This window comes from Nelumbo nucifera, chromosome 1 (assembly GCF_055504915.1).
Source record: "Nelumbo nucifera cultivar China Antique chromosome 1, China Antique-T2T, whole genome shotgun sequence".
Taxonomy (NCBI): domain Eukaryota; kingdom Viridiplantae; phylum Streptophyta; class Magnoliopsida; order Proteales; family Nelumbonaceae; genus Nelumbo; species Nelumbo nucifera.
Genome location: NC_142649.1, coordinates 16,680,988 through 16,700,408, shown reverse-complemented (window position 1 = coordinate 16,700,408; position 19,421 = coordinate 16,680,988). Strand labels below are relative to the sequence as shown.

The following is a 19,421-nucleotide window of genomic DNA, read 5'->3' as shown; positions in this document are numbered from 1 at the left end:
ATTTCACTCCCGGTGCTCGTGGTTACTACGTTGCAAAGCAAGTAATAAACTTTGCCTTTTATAGATAAAAGCCATGCATTTTACATGGCTGATATATGGAATATTGTCGTTATACAACAAAAGATGAGCCATGTGAGATGCACGTGTTACCTAGACAATATAAAAAAACAAATAGAGATGCATGGGTAAGGTGGGATGCACTTACACGTACCCTTATTAGTACTCCACGTGGCATAAGTCAGAAGCATATATTATATTAATCATGTTCTTATGTTCTCAATATCTGAATCACTACTAATTAACTAGATTAATTATCTAGGTGTTCAACCAAGCAGATTACATACATTATTAATGTACGTCATGGCTTAGATGATGTTTCATTGACTATTCGACCAACCCAGTGAGCCAAATTCTTCCTTCCTTCCTTCTAAAGACTCTCTTTCCTGGGGAATACCCAAGGAAATCCCCAAGGAAATACAAATCAAGCATTATTGTATAAATAAGACTACCTCTCGGCTCTCACAACCACCAACCCTAAAGAACCCCCTGAAACTTTGTGCATTGGGAGACCAGTAAAAGCACCTACGCTATCAAAGGCTAGCTCCTGAGTGGCAGCGAGAAGAAGAGAAACAATGGCAGCCTCTCTCCTCCATCTCTGCCACTGCAAACCCCACACCCAGCCAATTTTGCTTCCAAATTTGGCCCCAGAAAACACCATTACCACCTTCACCAACACTACTAATAACCTCAGTACTGTCTCTTACAGATCAAGCTCCTCTAATGTCAGCAAACTTATACTACGAACCCTTCCTTTGACACGCCCCCACGTACTGAACCACGCCCACAGTTCCTCCTCGCAACCATCCGTCGCCCCCTCCGAGACCACATCCACGCCCGAAGATCCTCTCAGAATTGGAATCGTTGGGTTCGGCAACTTCGGTCAGTTCATCGCAAAGCGGCTCAAGCGACAAGGACACATCGTCTTGGCAACATCCCGCTCAGATTATTCCGAGTACTGTGCAGAAAGTGGCATTGAATTTTTCAGGTAAGCTCGATCGGTTATTCCGATCGAGAACTACTGTACCCTGTACATCTCGACAACGTAACAGGAAATTAAAACTCAAATGGGTGCTTTGTCTACACGATTTTAAGCTGCAATTCTACACTAACGTGTCAATAACATAACAAATTAACAGGGATATCGATCAGTTCTGCGAAAAACAGCCAGATGTGATATTGGTGTGTTGTTCTATATTGTCAACCGAGACTGTTGTCCGAAGCATCCCAATGCACAAGTTGAAGCCAGATACCATCTTCGCCGACGTCTTATCGGTCAAACAGTTCCCCAGGAATCTTCTTTTGGAGGTACCCACTACCCAGCTTGTATATGATGTATATGGAATTGAAGTTCACCGGAAATTAATAGGGTGAAATTTCAGGTGCTTCCACCGGAATTCGGCATTATTTGCACGCACCCGATGTTCGGACCGGAGAGTGGAAAGCAGGGCTGGGCCGCGTTCCCGTTCGTCTTCGACAAGGTCCGGATTGCGGAAAACAGCGTGCAGGGCCAGAAATGTGCTCAGTTTCTAAGCATCTTCGAGCGAGAGGTTTGTAATTGTTTGTCCAGAGAAGACAAAATATGCACGTAACGTAATTTGACGTTTCCAAACTTGCTGCTGGTGCTTGCTTAGCACGGCCTGCCTTTTCCGGACCCGGTCCTTCTCGACAAAAGAGGGCTAGGGCACTCTTTAGGGATCAAAATGTTCGCACATAATATAATCACTTGTGGGTAGGGATGTTGAAACAACTCATTGGTAGTAGATCCAAGCCCCGATTAGGGATCAAAATCATAGCCCCAGATGGAGATGGCCGGGTTTATTTTAATGGGGGGCCAGTGCTGCTGTGCCTAAGGTTCAAAGGATGTTATGTATCAGTATATTTGGGGTAGCACTTTTCCTTTTTTTTTTTTTAATATGTTCAGGGCTGCCTAGTGTCAATGGACCGGTTTTAGGGACCAATATGACATCTCGGATTGGACCTGATCTGTCTATAATGAATTTATATTGGATCGAGTCAATATATGATCCATAAAAAATAAGAATATAGGTATCAATGGACCAAATTTGGGTTGAAACCAATCTAAATTAACAGGAATTTAAATAAATTGGACAGTTTCTAGACCGATCCAAAATATTTATTGGATTGAAACAGATTGAACCAAATCCAGTCCAATTGACACCCCTACTGCCTACCCCTTAAACAGGTCAAATCCCAAAAACATTTATTGTAGGAACATATTAAAGGGTCATTATACAATATTGACCACTACACTCCGATCCATTGCAAAATTTTAATCATCTGACTACGCCTAAACATTTAGCCCTTCCATTGCTATCATATGGCCTTATTTTTTTTAATTCTATGATTAAATATTATTTTCTGTACAATTAATTAAACAAATGATTTTTGGGGGTTTTTCAGGGATGCAGAATGGTCGAAATGTCTTGTGAAGAACATGATAGACATGCCGCCGGCAGCCAATTTATCACCCACACCATCGGAAGGTATATATTTACTAAAAAAATTGCATATAGTTTGATAAATATTATAAGAAATTTGATTATTAAAATAAAATAAAAAATAAAAACCTTGACTTAATGGGCCTCCTTTTTTTTTTTTTGAAAATTCCAGGATTTTGTCACATCTGAACTTAGAGTCCACATCCATCAACACCAAGGGCTATGAAACACTCTTACAACTGGTAATTAGCTTTATCAGGATCCATTTGAAGTAGAACCTATTTTATTTTAGTTAATAAATCGAACAGATATTGATGTATTAGTCTTGTATTTGGACTCTTGCAGACTGAAAATACGGTCAGTGATAGCTTCGATCTCTATTATGGGCTCTTCATGTATAACGTAAACGCCACTGAGCAGGCAAGTTTACCATCTCCCATTTGAATTTTGAGAATAGATTAAGCATCCTAGCAAAAAAATGAGAGAGAGAGGAAAAGAATAAGATTGTTTATAATTTTAGGTCACTTGAATTCAATTTAGAATTTAAGATTCAATATAATTAAATCGAATTTGGATAATTTGAATATCATAATCACTTGAATTTAGATGTCATATTCATACCATTTAAATAATCAAATCAAAACTCAGATATGAACTGATTCAATTCGATAACTATCCGAATTTACTTATATATAATATATAAAATATTTAAATATTTATATAATTATATAAATAAAATATTTATTAATTACCAAAAATAATTAATCGATTAAATTAAATATTCAAATATTTAATCAAATTTAAATATCAAATTCTCTAGTCACATTCGAATTCAGATATTATCTATTTGTCTTATTCAAATATTTGATTCGAATCCGACCCATTTACACTCCTACTTCCATCCTCATATGATGGAACCCATATGATGATTTGGCTGTAAGGCCCATATCTTGGTGCTTATGCCATTGGATCCTTATCTGATGGGACCCATACGATGACCCAAATTGGAATAACTAGTACTTGTAAGACATTATCTAACAGGGGTTTGCTGACTTTGTTTTTGCATGATCGTTTGCTGCAGATTGAGAATCTTGACAGAGCATTTGAGACACTGAAGCAGAAGCTATTCGGAAGACTCCATGATATACTGAGGAGGCAGATTGTAGAGAGGGTCCCACTACAGGGGGGCCCAACAAAGCCAAGGGAACCCAACCCCACAACTTACTTCTTGCCCAACAACGAGGAGATGAAGGATCTCTCCTCTTTTGCCATGCCCCCTCCTCAGCAAAGCAAAAACGTAGCTTCTGCATCTCCACACCGTAGAGACTCTCGGTCTAGATAGTCTGGTCCCACATTAAAACCAAAAGATGTTTGTTCATCATCAGCCATCTGATTTTTTTCATCAATCGAAATTTTTAATTGAGCATGTTAATAAAATGTTGGTGAAGCAGAGAAAGTCTAGTATGCACTATTCATCCTTTTTGTAAGAGGGGAATCCATATTGTAATATTGGATAGGTGGGTCCAGGGTCCGACCCGTGACTGAGGCGACTCGTCAAATTTTTGAGTGGGCTCTACATGACTACATCAACTATGAACATTTATTATTTACCAAATAATCCACCTGGCATCAGATTTTTGTATTTTGCATTTTTTTTTCTCAATAAAAAGCCAAGTTTCAGATTGGCATGGTAGAGATAATACGCCAGAGGAATCTCATCTCATGCCTTGAGAGCAATTGTCCCTAATTCATACGCGTTTCAACTCGTCAAATCAGTATTTCAGATTGGCATCACAATTTTGGCTGATTTTTGGGGCAGGTGTTAATCTTCAGGTTCAAGGTTCAAAGTAGGAGGATGTCCTGATCATCCTAATTTTGACAGTTGGCAAACTTTTGACTGAACAAATTTTCAAACATCTTATCTTAACAAAGGCCCTATATATAAAGATGTCCTCCTGAACATGGAAACATGTCATCAACACTCCTCAAATCAAATCAAATTAGTTGCTTGAGTAATGAGCATTGATTAAAAGCCCAAATGAGTCTTGGGTGTCAATTGGGCTGGATTTAGTTCAATCTCCCATGCGAGTCTATTACAAATGGGCAGGTCCAGTTCAATCCAATAAATATTTTAGAGCAGTTCAATTTAATATCTGGATTATTCAATCTGTTTAAATTTATTTTAGTTCACATTAATTCTAACTCAAACTTGGTCCATTGATACATATTTTTATCTTCCACCAATAGATCAGATATTGGTTCAATCAAAGCCAATCCAATATAAATTTATTATGGATGGATTAGGTCCAATCCAATAAATATTTTGGACCATTGTCTGGATTGGTCTAATTCAATATGTCTTATTGATCCGTTCAATCTGTCTAAAGCCTTGTTTGGCAGGTCTTTTTAAAAGATCTTTTGGGCTTTTAGAAGCCCCAACCGAAAATGGTCTTGTTTGGCTAATGAAAACCCATTAGATTGAAAGACAAATCCCAAAAAAGACTCTAAAAGACCAAATGGTCTGGATCTGAGAAGCCCCTAACCAAGCTTATGGTCTATGCAAGCTCCTCAGCTTCCCAATGGTTTTCACAAAAATTCGAAAGAAACTCTCTATTCTTCTGGTTTTCTTCTTTTTCTTCTTTTTCTTCTTCTTCTAACAATTTTCAGGCGAGAACTATGGATGGCCGAGGCTTGTTATTCACTGTGTTCAAGCTTATGGTCCATGTTGGATTCAAACTCAATGCAAAGGGAGAAAAATGCAATGGCAAGAGCTATGGATGATTGTAGGAGAGAAGATAAAGCTGATAGAAACAGAGGGAGAGAGAGAAAGAGAAAGAGATAAATAATGAGAGAGAGGGAGAGAGAATGAAATAATGGAATGGAGTGGATAGATCGTCGCTGTTGTGATTTGCAACGGCGATTGGGAAAAAACGGAGGTTCAGAAAATAAAAAGAAGGGGAATGAGAGGAAGAGAGAGAGATGGAATGGAACGATGAGAGAGGTTGGATGGAGTCGTCGTTGTTAAATTGTCTAAACTATGTTCGTCGCCACTGTGAAGAAGACAAAAATGGCGTTTTGGGTCGTCGTCGTTTCTACGTTTGTGGATAGATCGCCGGTGAGAGTGGGGATCGAGAAAAGAGAGGGAGAGATAAAAATAAAATAAAAGAAAAGAAAACTGGAGAGGAAAGATGGAAGCAACACCGTTCCGCCGCTGTGTGTCGAGAGGGAGGGGAAGATGAACAGTACAATAGTTGAAATGAAAAAAGTTAGTTTATTTAGGGGTATTTTTTCATTTTAGGAAAGTTGGGTCAAATTGAATTTAGGGGATATTTTGTAATTTTAGGAAGTAGAATCTTTTTATATTAATGGGCAGTCAGGGGTATTTTCATTGAAATTTGGAAGGATTGGGTTTTTAGGCATTCTAAATCGATAGGTAGGGTCAAATTGGCGCAGCTTAGCCTGGATCGGACAGATTTAGAAAGAATAGTGGTTCGGTCAATCCAAACTTTGAAACAGAATTTTAGTGTGATAGAGCATGAGGGAATCTTTGGTTAAAATTTGATAGGGTGGGGTTTTTGAGCATTTTGGACCTATTTGTGGGTAGACCTGTTTATGGGCTAAGTCAGGCTTTCACTCTGCATTAACAGATTTTTTTAAGGCTTGAGCTCGAGCCCGGCCAGGCCATCAGGCCCACAACCTGGGCCTAAGCTCAAAGTTTAGCTCATGTCGCTGCTATTGCTGAAGCGGCTGAATAGAGAGAGAAATTATAAAGAAAAAATAAAAAATGTATATGTTAAATTATTAATATATTTATTTATTTATTTATTTATTTATTTATATTCTAATAAATATTATATATTTTGTAAAATATATAATGCTGAGTCGAGTCGGGCCGGGCTTTTTTGACAAATCTTGAGCCCGGCCCGAAACACAGTTGGGCTTGCTGTTTTGGGCCCGAGGTCAGGCCCGCGGGCCTAATTACATGTCCAAGCCCGACCGGGGTGTGGGCCAGGTCAGGTCGGGCCGGGCCATCGGGCTACCCGGCCCATGAATAGGTCTATTTGTGGGGTTAGATTGACCCAATGGAGCTTGGATCAAATAGATTTGGAGGAGCAACGATTTGGTTCATCATAAGCTTTAAAATGAAATCTTAGTGAGATAGAGAGGAAAATGAGAGATTCTTAAGTTAAAATTTTGTTGTGTTGTGGGACCCACAGATAATATTTGCATGTTTGAATGTGTTATTGGGTCCTGCACATAACATTTAACATGTATTGTGAGAGGGACCGGCAAGTATACTTGCCGAACGGTCTTTGGTCTTTCTAGCTTTTAAGAACTTTGAAAAAAATTGGAACCAAACGGTCTTTGGTCTTCGAAGATCTATCTATGAAAGCTCATTAGTCTTTTTAAGTCTTGAGCTTTTAAAAGATCTTTTTAAAAAGACTTGCCAAACGCCTCCTAAATTGATTTTGGTTTGAACGGATCCAATCCAAATCCGGTCTATTAACACCCCTACAAATGACCATGTAATCCCCGCTTCTGGTATATGCCAGAAGTCCATAGCTTATTTCTTTTGCCTTTGGAGACAAGTATTTTGTGAGTGCAGATGTAAGCATTCTTAATTTAATTTTACAGGTATTTGGTAACCGAAAATGAAAATAAAGTAGTTGTTTCAATTATTTTTGCACTCAAAATTGGTCGATGTAAGGTAGGTTGCTTTCAACCTTAATTAAGATTCTTGATTTCACCTATCACAACCGAAAAAACATTGTAAACATTGGATGCAAAATCATACCAGATTGCATCCTGTATTTGAACAAATTTGCATTATTGATCATTATTGATCAAATTGCTGACCCAAAAACCAATGGCCAAAGCGGTTCTGGTCGACTTTTAAGGGGATGTTTGGAACCATGGCTGTTTTTCAAAAAAAGTGTCACATCGGATCCATATAAGTGTTTCAACAAACGCACATGTATCTCATTGTCTGGTTCAGCCGATTATTAAAAAATCGGGCATGCCTTGAAAATCGGGACCCCAGACGTTTCATGCATCGATGAACCGTTTCCCCCAAAGGTTGACTGATGTGTATCCTATGTGGTGCTTACTTGTCAGCACATACATGAAAAACAATGATGAAAATCACCTTACCAAACAGCATAGTGTTGCTCAGTACCTACGCGACATAAGCATTTTTTTGTGAAAAACGGGTCTTAGAAGCATGGGCATTGTTTCTTGAAAATCGGTCCCAAAAAGCGCCCATGCTTCCAAACACCATGTAAAACATTGCTATTATGATACCCACAGTAGCGGGCAAACCATAACCTTGTATGCTAACTCGTTGTAGTAGGCTAATAGGACGACCATAGTGTTTCTCAATTGAAGGCTGTTTTAATAAAAACCAACCAACTGTTTGATAACTATTCAAATGGAAACCAATATAGAGGTAATTGTTACAACCAAGGTTCAAAGTATCGATACGTATTGTGCCGATGGCTTCCCGATACACCCCTCCAGGTATTGTATTGGGTCAAACACTGGCTCAGAGGGTATCAACCTTAAACCGATCCCTCTGAACCGATTTCAAAAAAATAAATAAATAAAACCTAAAAAGGAGTACCGATACACCTTACTGGCATATCGGCCTGTGTCTATACTTTGAACCTTGGTTACAACTCTCTCTCTCTCCAGAGATTTTCATGCAAATTGTTATATTTTTCTGGCAAGGCTGCAATACCGTCGTCCACAAATTCCTTCAAGGTGCACCTTTCATCCGAGGCTAATAAAAAATTCGAAATAATGTCAAGTCGGAACTTGGAAGCAACGAGGACCCACTAGATGGCCTAACCACTAGCTACCTCCAGCTAGGGGCCTATGTCGTGTACTCTCAGAATAGAATCAATCACCTTTCAAGCAGCTTTTACAGCCTTGCATTGACAATATCTCAGCTTTATTTCATTGTGAGATATTCCCAATGTAAGGTTGCAAGAAACTGTTCGAACGGTGTGAACACGGGCTTGCACTGCCTGAAGCCAATCTCTTGTTAAAGACCGTAGCTGGACTTCCATTGTGATTTTCACGGGTGCAAAGAATGTTGTAGACTGTGTACAAGCTCTCTGGGTGGGCAAAATTTATACTTTATCTTCTAATTTTAGTACTGTAAAGCTTAGTTCTAGTTTAATAGGGCGGCCCATTTTTTAACTCAGATGGTGAAGTTTTTGGATGCTACTACATGGAATGGAAAAGCCTCCTTGCTTGTATTCTCCTGTTTCTGTTAATGGTATTTTCACTTATCAAAAAAAACTGAGTCTACATGAAATACCCCATCCAAGAGGATATTTCATTCATTGAATAAACAGTAATCTTTGTTAAAGGGAATAAAATGAGAATGTTTATTAGCCATATGTTTCGATCAAAGCATCCCTCGCCAAAGGGCAGGGAGGGCGAAGGCCAACATCAACAATGTCCTTGCATCCAGATGCTTTTTAATTATTAACACAGCAAATTCCTCGGGAAGATTTTCTACGAAGGATCTGAAATTGGAATTCTGCACCCAAACATTCTCTTAAACTAAATTGATACCCTTCATCCAGAATCAATGCATGGAATTAAGTATAGCACTAAATCATATCAAGGATGATCATGAGAAAGATGGAGAACAGCAGACAAATCTATTCATACAAATTTGACTCAGACGCCTCCCACAAGAGGAAGACGAATAACAACTGGTATTGAAGAGCTTGACGAGATTAACCTCTGATAGTTCAGTCACATCAATTCTTCCACTTCCATTTCCATTTGAAAAACCCGATGCCCATTTAGTAGCTTACATTTCAGAGATGTTATTTGCTAGAAAATGCTTTTATTGCATCATCAGGCACCACTTGCATATAGACGAGTCCACTCCTTTGCTGCAAATTTCAAACAGAGAAAAACATACTATTAATAAAAAGATTATAAAAGAATCCAATAAAAAATTCAATAACAGGAATACAAATTTTAAATTCTTCACTCGGGATTACTGAAAACCAACAAAAGCAGTCATCTTTTGGTCTCAAAACAAATGGCATGCATATCAATAACTTGGAATACAAGAATGAACATCAAAAGGTTACCATGGACCTCAGGACTGGCTTACCACAGCTCTGGAGGAGGGGCATGATAAGCTGGGTCCTAAGTCCATTGAGTATGGCATAGAGTCATAGGTTGCAGGTAATAGATCTCACAAAAAATCATTCCCCCTACCTGTTTCAACAGCCTCAGCCTCATTTGTCTTCCAATGCTTGGCAATATTTTCAGAAAGAGGATCATCCGGATTTGGAGCACTCAGGAGTGCTTGAATGCTGGTGACAAGAAAACAAGTAATAGTAGTATCAATTAATTTGTTTGCAAAATGCTAATGTCAAAATCATTCAGCATGAACTTCAAAATTCTCCCTTATTTCAAGCCAGAGAATATCAAATTTCTACTTTTAGCTATTAATATAGAACTGTAATTTTCATATTACCTCAATAATACAGTTCGGATCTGTAGAGCAGGACTCCATTTGTCTTTCAGGATATCAAGGCATATTCTACCAAGCTGAAAGGTTGTCCATATAAGAAGAAATAAGCATAATCCTTTTTATTTTATATATTTTTTTTTTTTTGGTGAGGGGGGGGGGGGGGGGGGGTGAAGAGAGAGAGAGAGATGGGCTGCATACCTTATCAATGTTCGGATGGTATATTTTGGTGAGGAAGCGAACCTGAAAGGACAAAAGATGGATGATAACCATACATCAGATGCACTACAATGAAGAAATAGCAGGATAAAAATTGACTTGCAACAGGGTTCTTGGCACTTTTATTGTAATCCATTCACTTTTACATATCAATAAGGACTCCGGTTGATAACCAAAATAAATACATAAAACCAGGATGACAATGAGCTCGGGGGAAAGCATGTAAAATAATAAATGAAGAGTAGGAATAAACTTGCACAGTTGCACCACCCACTTCCTGTAGTGAAGGTGGCTACAAGTTTTTTTTTTTTTTTGAAAAGTCAAGTATTGAGTATCAAACAGTATAAAGTTCTAGGCTATACAAACAGCATGAGAAGGTGGCTACAAGTTTGCCAGCATGAACTGGAAGGCAATGCCTAGGTACCTAATGCCCTGTTCGTTTGCCGGTATTTAGCGGGGGGCTAAGTTGGTCAAATGAGCAATTGACCACAATCCCTGTGTTCATATGCCGCTATATTGAGTCCCACAGTAAGTCAAGATACCGGAGAGTATCAGTTACCCAGGCACCTTATACCCACCTGGAATGGGCAGGTGGGTGACTAACATGCATGCCAATAGGCACTGTCCCTCCCACATCTCTCTTTACCTGGGTAACATGTATTACACAAGAACGCTGGAACCTCACTTACCTGGGTAAACATACTTACCCATACCCAAGTAGGTGAAAATGAACAGGCCTTATACCCACCTGGAATGGGCAGGTGGGTGACTAACATGCATGCCAATAGGCACTGTCCCTCCCACATCTCTCTTTACCTGGGTAACATGTATTACACAAGAACGCTGGAACCTCACTTACCTGGGTAAACATACTTACTCATACCCAAGTAGGTGAAAATGAACAGGCCTAAGTGACACCTTGTATCTACACATTTTTTCCTATGCAAGTTTGGTGCCTTTTAAGCAAGGAAAAGGCCAAGGCAAGTTACACCAAGGAAAAAAGGCATTTCTTGGAGGCAGATTTCTTATATCACAGTTTTTCACATACATGTCTGCCGCCTTCTTAGGCAAGCTAAAGGCCAAGACAGGCACCCCATTATATATTGTACTCTATGTTATTGAATTTCTACCCTATGATACATAAAATCATATAGCATATATGATCTTCAGAGCATAGTTGTCAAGGCGATGCCTAGGCGACAAGGCGCCCTTTGAGGCTCGCCTCGCCCAATCGCCTAACAGTTTTCCACTTCCTACTATAAAATACTTTTTATTCATTTTTTTTAGATTATAATTATAAAATAGACATTATTAAACTAAAATAATCATTTTGTGTGTTTATATACTAATTTCTTTTTATTATTTTCTTATTTATTAGGGTTTAATCAACACAAACATTGCTAAATGCTGTATTGAACCCTCAAAGACTTGAAAACCTGAACCAATAAGTAAGGAAGAACTAAAAATTTTATCTAATCAGCACATTTTCCTCTTCCATATATTCTTCCTCTTCTTCTTCTTCTTCTTCTTCTTCTTCTTCTTCTTCTACTACTACTACTACTACTACTACCACCAATCAATACTTTTTATTTTCTTCTTTTCCTATAACAAAAATAAGGGTTCAGCCCCTATATTTTTTGAATTTTATTTTTCTTCTTCCTTTTCTTCTCATGAATATGTTGATTTTCTACACTTTAATATGGAATTTATACTTTTCTTATGAAAACCATGAATAATTATTAAAGAAATATGGTTATGGTACCTAGGGAACTACCCTAGGATCTATTTTTTAACATAAAAAAAATCCATCACCTAGGCGACTAGGCGCCCCCCAGTCGCCTAGCCTCACCTTGGCACCTTGAAAACTATGCTTCAGAGGGTGAAAAACACAAAAAGGAAAAGAAGCACTATCTAAGATATGGATCCCCGGGTTGAGAGGTTTTCAGAGGGAAGAAAAGGCTGGAGTACATCCATTAATACTAGACCAGAATTGAATGGCAGGATTAGGGAGAATATCATGGAGTTTGGAGTTTCTCTAATGAGTACAGTTATATGCACTTATAGCATATTATGCAGAAATATGGTTGGTAATGGTAAATTCATTCTAGATACAATAACAAAAAAATAATAAAATAATAAAAAAATCATTTTTGATGTAATATATCGGATCTTTGGGTACTAGTAAGAGCGGAAACAAGCACATAGTGCTTACTTTATGCCCAAATGGTTGTAGTATATGGAAAACAATTTTCCACAACCTAGATGTCAGAAGTAAAAAAAAAAAATGGTACAAGCGATGATAAAATAATCTTCATGCTGAACAGACAAAATACATGAAAAGATTCATGTGATGTCATTCAACACTTGACAAAGTTATAAACACATTAAATGGAAAAATAAAAGAAAAGGAAACAAGGGCATCTCTAGAATTCCAGGTCCATCATCCAAATCATAAAACAGACGTAGTTGATACAAACATCCACCTGGAACCTTGTATATCATTTCTTTGATCTCCAAAATAACCTAATTACCAAAGAAGCACTCTGTCGCTTCAAAAGCCCCCCAATTACCATAGGTTAGAGACTGTAAAAAGGGAGCTTTGTACATCTAGCTCAAATGAGTACCCAAATCAGCCAATGGGGAAGCTGGGTGATTGGAACATGGAGATATATGGAGGTGCTCTACCTGAGTGCCAGACTTGAGAAAGAGATTGAAAAAACAAAGGAAAGCTTTATTCTTACCATAAAACTGAATGACTCCTCAACAAATTTCTACAGCATATCAACAATCTAGACCCATGATGAACATATCATTTATTTTTTATAATAAAATAGAATATTTTAAAATTTAAAGCATGTTAAACAATTTCCTTGAATGGCTCTTCTAACAGGAACCATCTGCTTTCCACTTATAACCCCCCCCCCCGGCTTCAAAAAAAGGCACATGTGCATGTATGCATGCATAAAAAAGTGCACTGTTACCAAAAATCCCAATATTGAACTTCACCTTTAGCATAGAATTATTCAAACCTGAGCAATAGTCTATTGCATAAGGATGTTCAGGTCAGATTTACCATCTTTTTCAAAAAATGAATAAATAAATGCTACATGATTACCAAATTATCATATGACAGCCTAGAGTCATCAGCAACAACAAATCCCAATATTGAACTTTACCTTTATCATATTCTTTTTTTTTATTTTCAAATCAAGTTGCATGACAATTGGTAAAAGGAAATATATACAAATGGATCTTCCTTCAATCATGGCAATTTACAAAGTTACTAGGGCAAAAAACATTTACTGGTTCATGGGACAAACTCGTTCAATATTGGGACTTGTTGTTGCTGATGACTCTTGACTGTCATGATAATTTGGTAATCACGTAGCATTTTTTTTTTTTGAAAAAGATGGTAAATTTGACTTGAACATCCTTGTGCAATAGACTATTACTCGTTCATGGGACAAACTCCATTTTTTTCTGCAGCAAAATGTTTAACCCACAGTATCACAGTGAGAGAAGCCATGTTAACCAACAGAAAGTCAGAAACAGAGTATGTCAGTGCAAAGAGAAACAACGTCCAAGCCTATAACTAGTAGCAGTTAGCAAAATAAAAACTGAGAGTCAAAATAATATAAGTTGTCACAAATAGAAACAACTTGTAATCTAACTAGTAGCAACATTCAAAATAGGAAACATGTTCAGTTAAAACTACATTGGTTGCACAAAATGGTGGTGAAATAAGATTCACTCATATAAAATCCAAATAATTGTGAATTTAGTTACCAATTACAGGTGATAAGAGTGCCAAAAAGCAGACAGAAGAAAAAAAAATAAGAGACTCAATACATTAAATGCCATTTCTAATAATGCTAGAATAAATATAAATGGAGGCAAGAAATCTCAGCAGCTGTGGTTCATAGAGCAATCTAAAACATACATATATTGTAGCATCCAAAACACTGCAGAAACTCCATCCTTTCCGTATAATGTCTTGTCCAGAAGATTTAGCAATTTAGATAATATAGGCAATGTTACATAGCAAACATGTCAATTCAACAAAAAATATGTTCCCATCAGCTTTCTATATTAAGGATTAAATTTTAACTTCAAAAGAGAAAAGCAGATAATTACATTCTCAGGTGATAAGGCATACATGATACACTACTTCCATTCCCTATTATAAAGTTTCACAAACCAAAAAGATGAAAAAAAATGCTTATTTAGTTGGTAGGTTTTTAAAATTAATAATGCATGAATAACAAAACTGGCCATCAAGACAAATATCAGAAGTTATAATAAGCAGCAAGTAAATCAAAATTCCATTAAAGCAGTATCCTGCACCAAATGTCAGAACTGCCAGAGTTATAAGAATACCATACCTTGGGTGCAGCCATTGGATATTCTTCAGGTAAAAATAACTCCAACTTGAAAACCCCTCCTGAGCAGAGATCAAAAATAGGAAAAGATTGTATTAACTCCACAGAACTGTCGGAGACAAGGTGGGACAAAGAGAAAGAAACAGAGAAAATAACCACATGCTGAAGGGTACAGATAAACGGCAGCTATTGCAGTATCTACAAATTAGCTGGTTTTCCTTTCAAACAACACATATAATAATGACAGAGAAAAGGAGCAATAACCCACAAGATTACAAATTGCAAATTGGAGTGTATAAGAGGTAGGTATGGAATTATAGATAAAAAAGAATATAAGAAATAAAAAATAGAAGCGCCAAATACCAAACAACAATAAAGGGATTGGAAGTTATTCTCACTCAGATCCTTAAGGCTCCATTTGGTTACCCAAAAACGTGAGAGTAAACTTTGAAATTTTCTCATAAAAAAAAGAAAAAAAAAAAGAAATGTTTGGTTAATAGAAGATATTGGGTGAGACACAATACGTGCATTATTTGTATCTCCTATTGGCCCTAAATTTCCGTATTTAATGGAAATAAAAAGAGATAGAGTACTCAAGCCACCAAAGTTGTAGAAGGGATTAGTTCTTGTCAGGTTGCCCCTTTCTCAAGCACATTCAATTTTTCTCTATCCAATCAACTCAACTAGGCCTTGTCCTAACTGTATGATCTATGACATCAGCTACATAATTCTTGTTCCATCAGTATAAGCTTGTTTTACAATGCTGATCCCAAGGCCAAATAAAGGAGGGTTGTGTCAGGCTGGCAACTAGCATTAAAACATTTGGCAAACTCTTAAGAAAATGGATCTCAAATTGTCAATTTTTCTTTATCCAGTATCTACTGAAATTTCATGGGAAAGTTAGCAATGTGCAACTGTCTTCACCCAAACATGTGGTTTTCTCTGACAAAACAATTTCCCCTTATCAGTGATTTAAAAGGTGCGCCTAGGCACACAGGTGAGGCACATTTTAGAGCAGGCGCCTTGCCCAAGTCCTAGGTGCAACACTTTCAAAAGGCGCACACTTAGTGTGCCTAGGCATGCGCTTGGTGCACCTTGCGCCTTAGCCCAAGAGTGCACCTTTTGAAAATTTTACGCTTTTTTGCTTTTTTTGAACCAAGCCCAAACAAATCCATTCATTCATTCATCCTACTAAAATATCTTCTTAAAAAGCAATTAAAATTATAAAATCATTATTTTTTTGTGTGAGAACTAATTTAAGACTCTAACATGGATTTGATTGGGCTTGCCTCGAGGGGCGTGGCACAAAGGAAGCTCATAGAATCAGGAATGTAATATGTTTTACATCACATTAGCTACTTGAAGTAATGCAATTGAGGAAAAAAAAAAGAGATTGTGGGCTGGCTTTACATGCTTTAAAATGTTTTATATGTTTGATTTTATTTTTAAATTTCCATTTGAGTATGCTTTACATGTTATGTTTATGTATTTTAATTTTAGATAACAGGTTTTAAAAACATCAATTTTAAAACTTAAGTTTATATTTCTCATTAATATTATGTTTAATATTTTTTATTTTTTTGAATTGCTTGGCATTTTTGGAATTTTCTGGCTTTTTTGAATTTTCTAACTTCTTTATTTTTTAACAATTTTTTGTACTTTTATGCCTTGCTTCAAAAAGGCGCACACCTCGCCTTTCACTTGCTCTTTTAAAACACTGCCCCTGATGTAATATGCACGTATTCAGGTTTGAGAAAAAACTGATAAGAAGCTGCACTTTCAGAGCTTATTCCGTGTTTGTGGACATTTATCATTTTGCTTTTGTCAATGGAGGGATATTGACAGTTTATTCCAATTTGACTCTTCAGTCCATTTCTAAGCTGCTGCACCAATAGTAATTACACTTCAAAAACAACTTGAAATCAGGAAAAACATGAATGACAGTACATTTCCAAAGAGAGCAACACGTCAGAAAAAACTAGTCCAGAAAAGGTCGTGATATACTAAGTTACCTTCATAAGGAGACTGCGTCGGGCCAAGAATCATGACATTGAAATAACGCATATTGTCTTCGGAAGGAGAAGCACTGATTCCGGGAGCTGTTTCCAGATGACGAACGGTAAGATATGACACAAATTCCTTGAATTAGTAATAAATGTCCACACAGTGGCTACTCAGACATCTCAATATCTTAAAACCTCCATAACTATTCCATAATTATAATTATTTTATAATGAGAAGAAGAACAGAAAAAAAAAACAATCTAAAAATGAAAGATGAACAAAAAGACATATACTTGTTTTTAACAAAAAGATATACACTTTGACAAGATATACATCAGTACAACAGAGATAATAAACACATGGAAATGAAAGCAAGAGGGAAATTGAGAGATCAAAAGGATGAAAGATAGAAACAAACAACAGAGAAGAACAAGAAATACCTGGCTCGCTTAGAAGCCGCTGCGTTTCCTGTTCGATCACAGAAGAAAGTAATCAGACATCAAAAGCAGAACTAGAAACCCTAGAAACGAATAAGTACTAACAGAAAAAAAAGAACCACAATCCTAGGTCCTCGGGGAAAGACAAGAATACCAAAACATTCAAAATCCGGGAAGAATTTCTAAATCGAGAGAACACTAGCACAGAGACTAAGATCGACGAAATTCACGGATGGATCGAAGGAAGGAGATCGACAAGTACCTTGATAATCCTCCGGGGTAGATTGCTGTTCGCCATTAAAGGTGAGATTTAGGGAAAGCAATCAAGAACAACGAAAAAAAGGATACAGAAGACGCAGACGCAGACGCAGACGCAGAAGCAGCCCTCTCTCGCAAGACAAAGAAAGAAAATCAAAGGGACAGGGTTCGGTGGAATTTGTGAGGGGTTTTTAAAAGCAAACCCGTAGATATGAGCAAATTATTGGTAAGTGTAATTTGCAAGCTAGGGCTAATTTTCAAGCTAGGGCTTTCCTTTTATATATTTTACCTACCCCTTGCCGATCACTTTATGCAAAGTTGCCTTGTGATTCTTCCAAATTCCACTGAAAGTCCCTGCGTGTCTGAGTGAGCTCATTATGTTGACTGTTAAAATTATAAAAAATACTAAACTAGCGATGAAGTTGAATTAACTAAACCTTATTAAGCATGATAGTTCACATTTCTTTTCTCTCTGTCCTCTCTTTGCAGAACACTTGAACTTATAACAAAATGCAAATGAACCGTGGGATGGGAAGGAGAAAATGATGATTTAGCAAATAGAGTTCTATGTTCAAGGGTTTTGCTTTCGAAAAAAAAAAAAACTTACAAGGTTTTGGTTCATTTATAGAAATTGTGTTATTGTAATTATCATTTTTCCATAATTTGCACTCTTCTTACTTGAAAATTTGCACTTTTATCTTATTTATACTAATTGGCACTTTAGTAATGCAAATTTTGTATCTAAAAATTGAAAATTGATGCAGAATTTGTATTAATTCTACCTTAGTTTTCTTCCATATAAAGCAAGGAACGCATCAATTTGTTTCCTACCTTATTCCTCCCAAATATGACCTTTCATCAATTTCCCTTCTCTTTCCTATGAAGTGGGGATCACATCATATTACTTCCTATTTTACTTCATAAAGCAAATAAACCAAAGCCCAGTCTAAACAAAAATAAACTAATAGCCATTTCCATTCCTATGCATTTACACCAGTGCAAATTTAATTTGCACCTCAAACAAATATAGCCTTATTTTTTTGTTATGATAGGTATAAACATGAATATCAAGATTGGAGTCTACTTTTTCTAAATGACCAATTTTAATACAGATTGCAAGAATGTCAGGAAAAATCAAATCTACTTTCTTCCTTAATACAACAGACTCTAACCTACTTACCAAAAAAAGAAAGAAAAACAACATACTCTTACCAAATGCTTGTAAAGTTGAACTAGAGTGCAATTTTGCTTTGGTTCAGCATTTGCAATATCAACAAACACAACTATAAGAAAAAACTCAAAAACTTGGTTCAAGGATTATCATTTTCAACTAACTTGGACCTGAAATTCTGAGTTTGGGCCTAAGTTTTGTATTTAGGCCCAATTTGAGCCCGTGATAGATCCATAAATTTCTAAGTTGGGCTTGGACCAATACTTCAAGCCCGACCCAAAATTTATTTATATAATATATCCAATCTATATAAGGCCAATACTAACCATTTATTTATATAATATATCTAAACTATAGAAAGCAGATACTTGTAAAAAGTCTGTACAAGTCATAAAAATTAAATCCAAATACCATATATCACTTCATTATATAAATTTATGTACCAATCAAAACACTACAAAGTTTTTACGCAATTTATTTATATTTCTATTTCTATTATTAAATTATGAAACATGGGTAATGTGGCCAATTTTGATTGGACTGATGCAACCTAGGCTATGCTATTGTGAAAATGACTCATGAAAACACATGGTGAATGATTCAAAATTAGGGTGTTCTGAGTAATAACATAAGTAATTGGGCTGTTTTGACAATTATATGAAAGGGTCTGATCTCGACAAATCTCATGAGGCGGGCACACTCCCATTGAGTGGAGAGACAAAAGATACCCTTTGTTTATAATAATAAAAAAAATTATAGGCACAGAGTAGTGTCTAATAGGGGTCTGCCCAAAACGCCTCTCTCATGGAAACCCATGTTTTCGGTTTTCCACACCAAAATACTTTGATTAGTTGTCATGCAAACATTTCTCCCTTTATTTTGCTTTACTTTGATATTTATTTAACAAGGTTTCACCATGGGCCGGGCTTGGGTT

General features: G+C 36.8%; 2 protein-coding genes across 2 annotated transcripts; one reads left to right on the top strand and one right to left on the bottom strand.

Annotated features, from left to right (window-relative positions):
* Positions 1-472: 472 nt before the first annotated feature.
* Positions 473-4,226, top strand: LOC104611605 (arogenate dehydrogenase 2, chloroplastic-like). Its single transcript, XM_010278742.3, has 7 exons — positions 473-1,045; positions 1,197-1,365; positions 1,440-1,607; positions 2,482-2,564; positions 2,692-2,761; positions 2,865-2,939; positions 3,601-4,226. The coding sequence occupies exons 1-7, from the start codon at positions 633-635 to the stop codon at positions 3,859-3,861; spliced, it is 1,239 nt and encodes a 412-aa protein (XP_010277044.1). The 5' UTR covers positions 473-632; the 3' UTR covers positions 3,862-4,226.
* Positions 4,227-9,107: 4,881 nt separating this feature from the next.
* On the bottom strand, positions 9,108-17,489 carry LOC104611620 (ubiquitin-conjugating enzyme E2 36-like). Its single transcript, XM_088896737.1, has 8 exons — positions 17,321-17,489; positions 17,062-17,089; positions 16,631-16,717; positions 14,622-14,680; positions 10,222-10,263; positions 10,027-10,100; positions 9,765-9,862; positions 9,108-9,430 (listed from the first exon to the last, which is right to left on the bottom strand). The coding sequence occupies exons 1-8, from the start codon at positions 17,354-17,356 to the stop codon at positions 9,393-9,395; spliced, it is 462 nt and encodes a 153-aa protein (XP_088752863.1). The 5' UTR covers positions 17,357-17,489; the 3' UTR covers positions 9,108-9,392.
* Between the last annotated feature and the right edge of the window lie 1,932 nt (positions 17,490-19,421).

Excerpts from the sequence above, each read along its gene's own strand:
- LOC104611605 (XM_010278742.3), top strand. The coding sequence starts at position 633 with ATGGCAGCCTCTCTCCTCCATCTCTGCCACTGCAAACCCCACACCCAG. Across the intron at positions 1,366-1,439 it reads CCAGGAATCTTCTTTTGGAG|GTGCTTCCACCGGAATTCGG; the intron begins GTACCCACTACC and ends GTGAAATTTCAG. Across the intron at positions 2,565-2,691 it reads ATCACCCACACCATCGGAAG|GATTTTGTCACATCTGAACT; the intron begins GTATATATTTAC and ends TGAAAATTCCAG.
- LOC104611620 (XM_088896737.1), bottom strand. The coding sequence starts at position 17,356 with ATGGCGAACAGCAATCTACCCCGGAGGATTATCAAG. Across the intron at positions 17,090-17,320 it reads TACCCCGGAGGATTATCAAG|GAAACGCAGCGGCTTCTAAG; the intron begins GTACTTGTCGAT and ends GTGATCGAACAG. Across the intron at positions 9,431-9,764 it reads GGCTGAGGCTGTTGAAACAG|CAAAGGAGTGGACTCGTCTA; the intron begins GTAGGGGGAATG and ends TGAAATTTGCAG.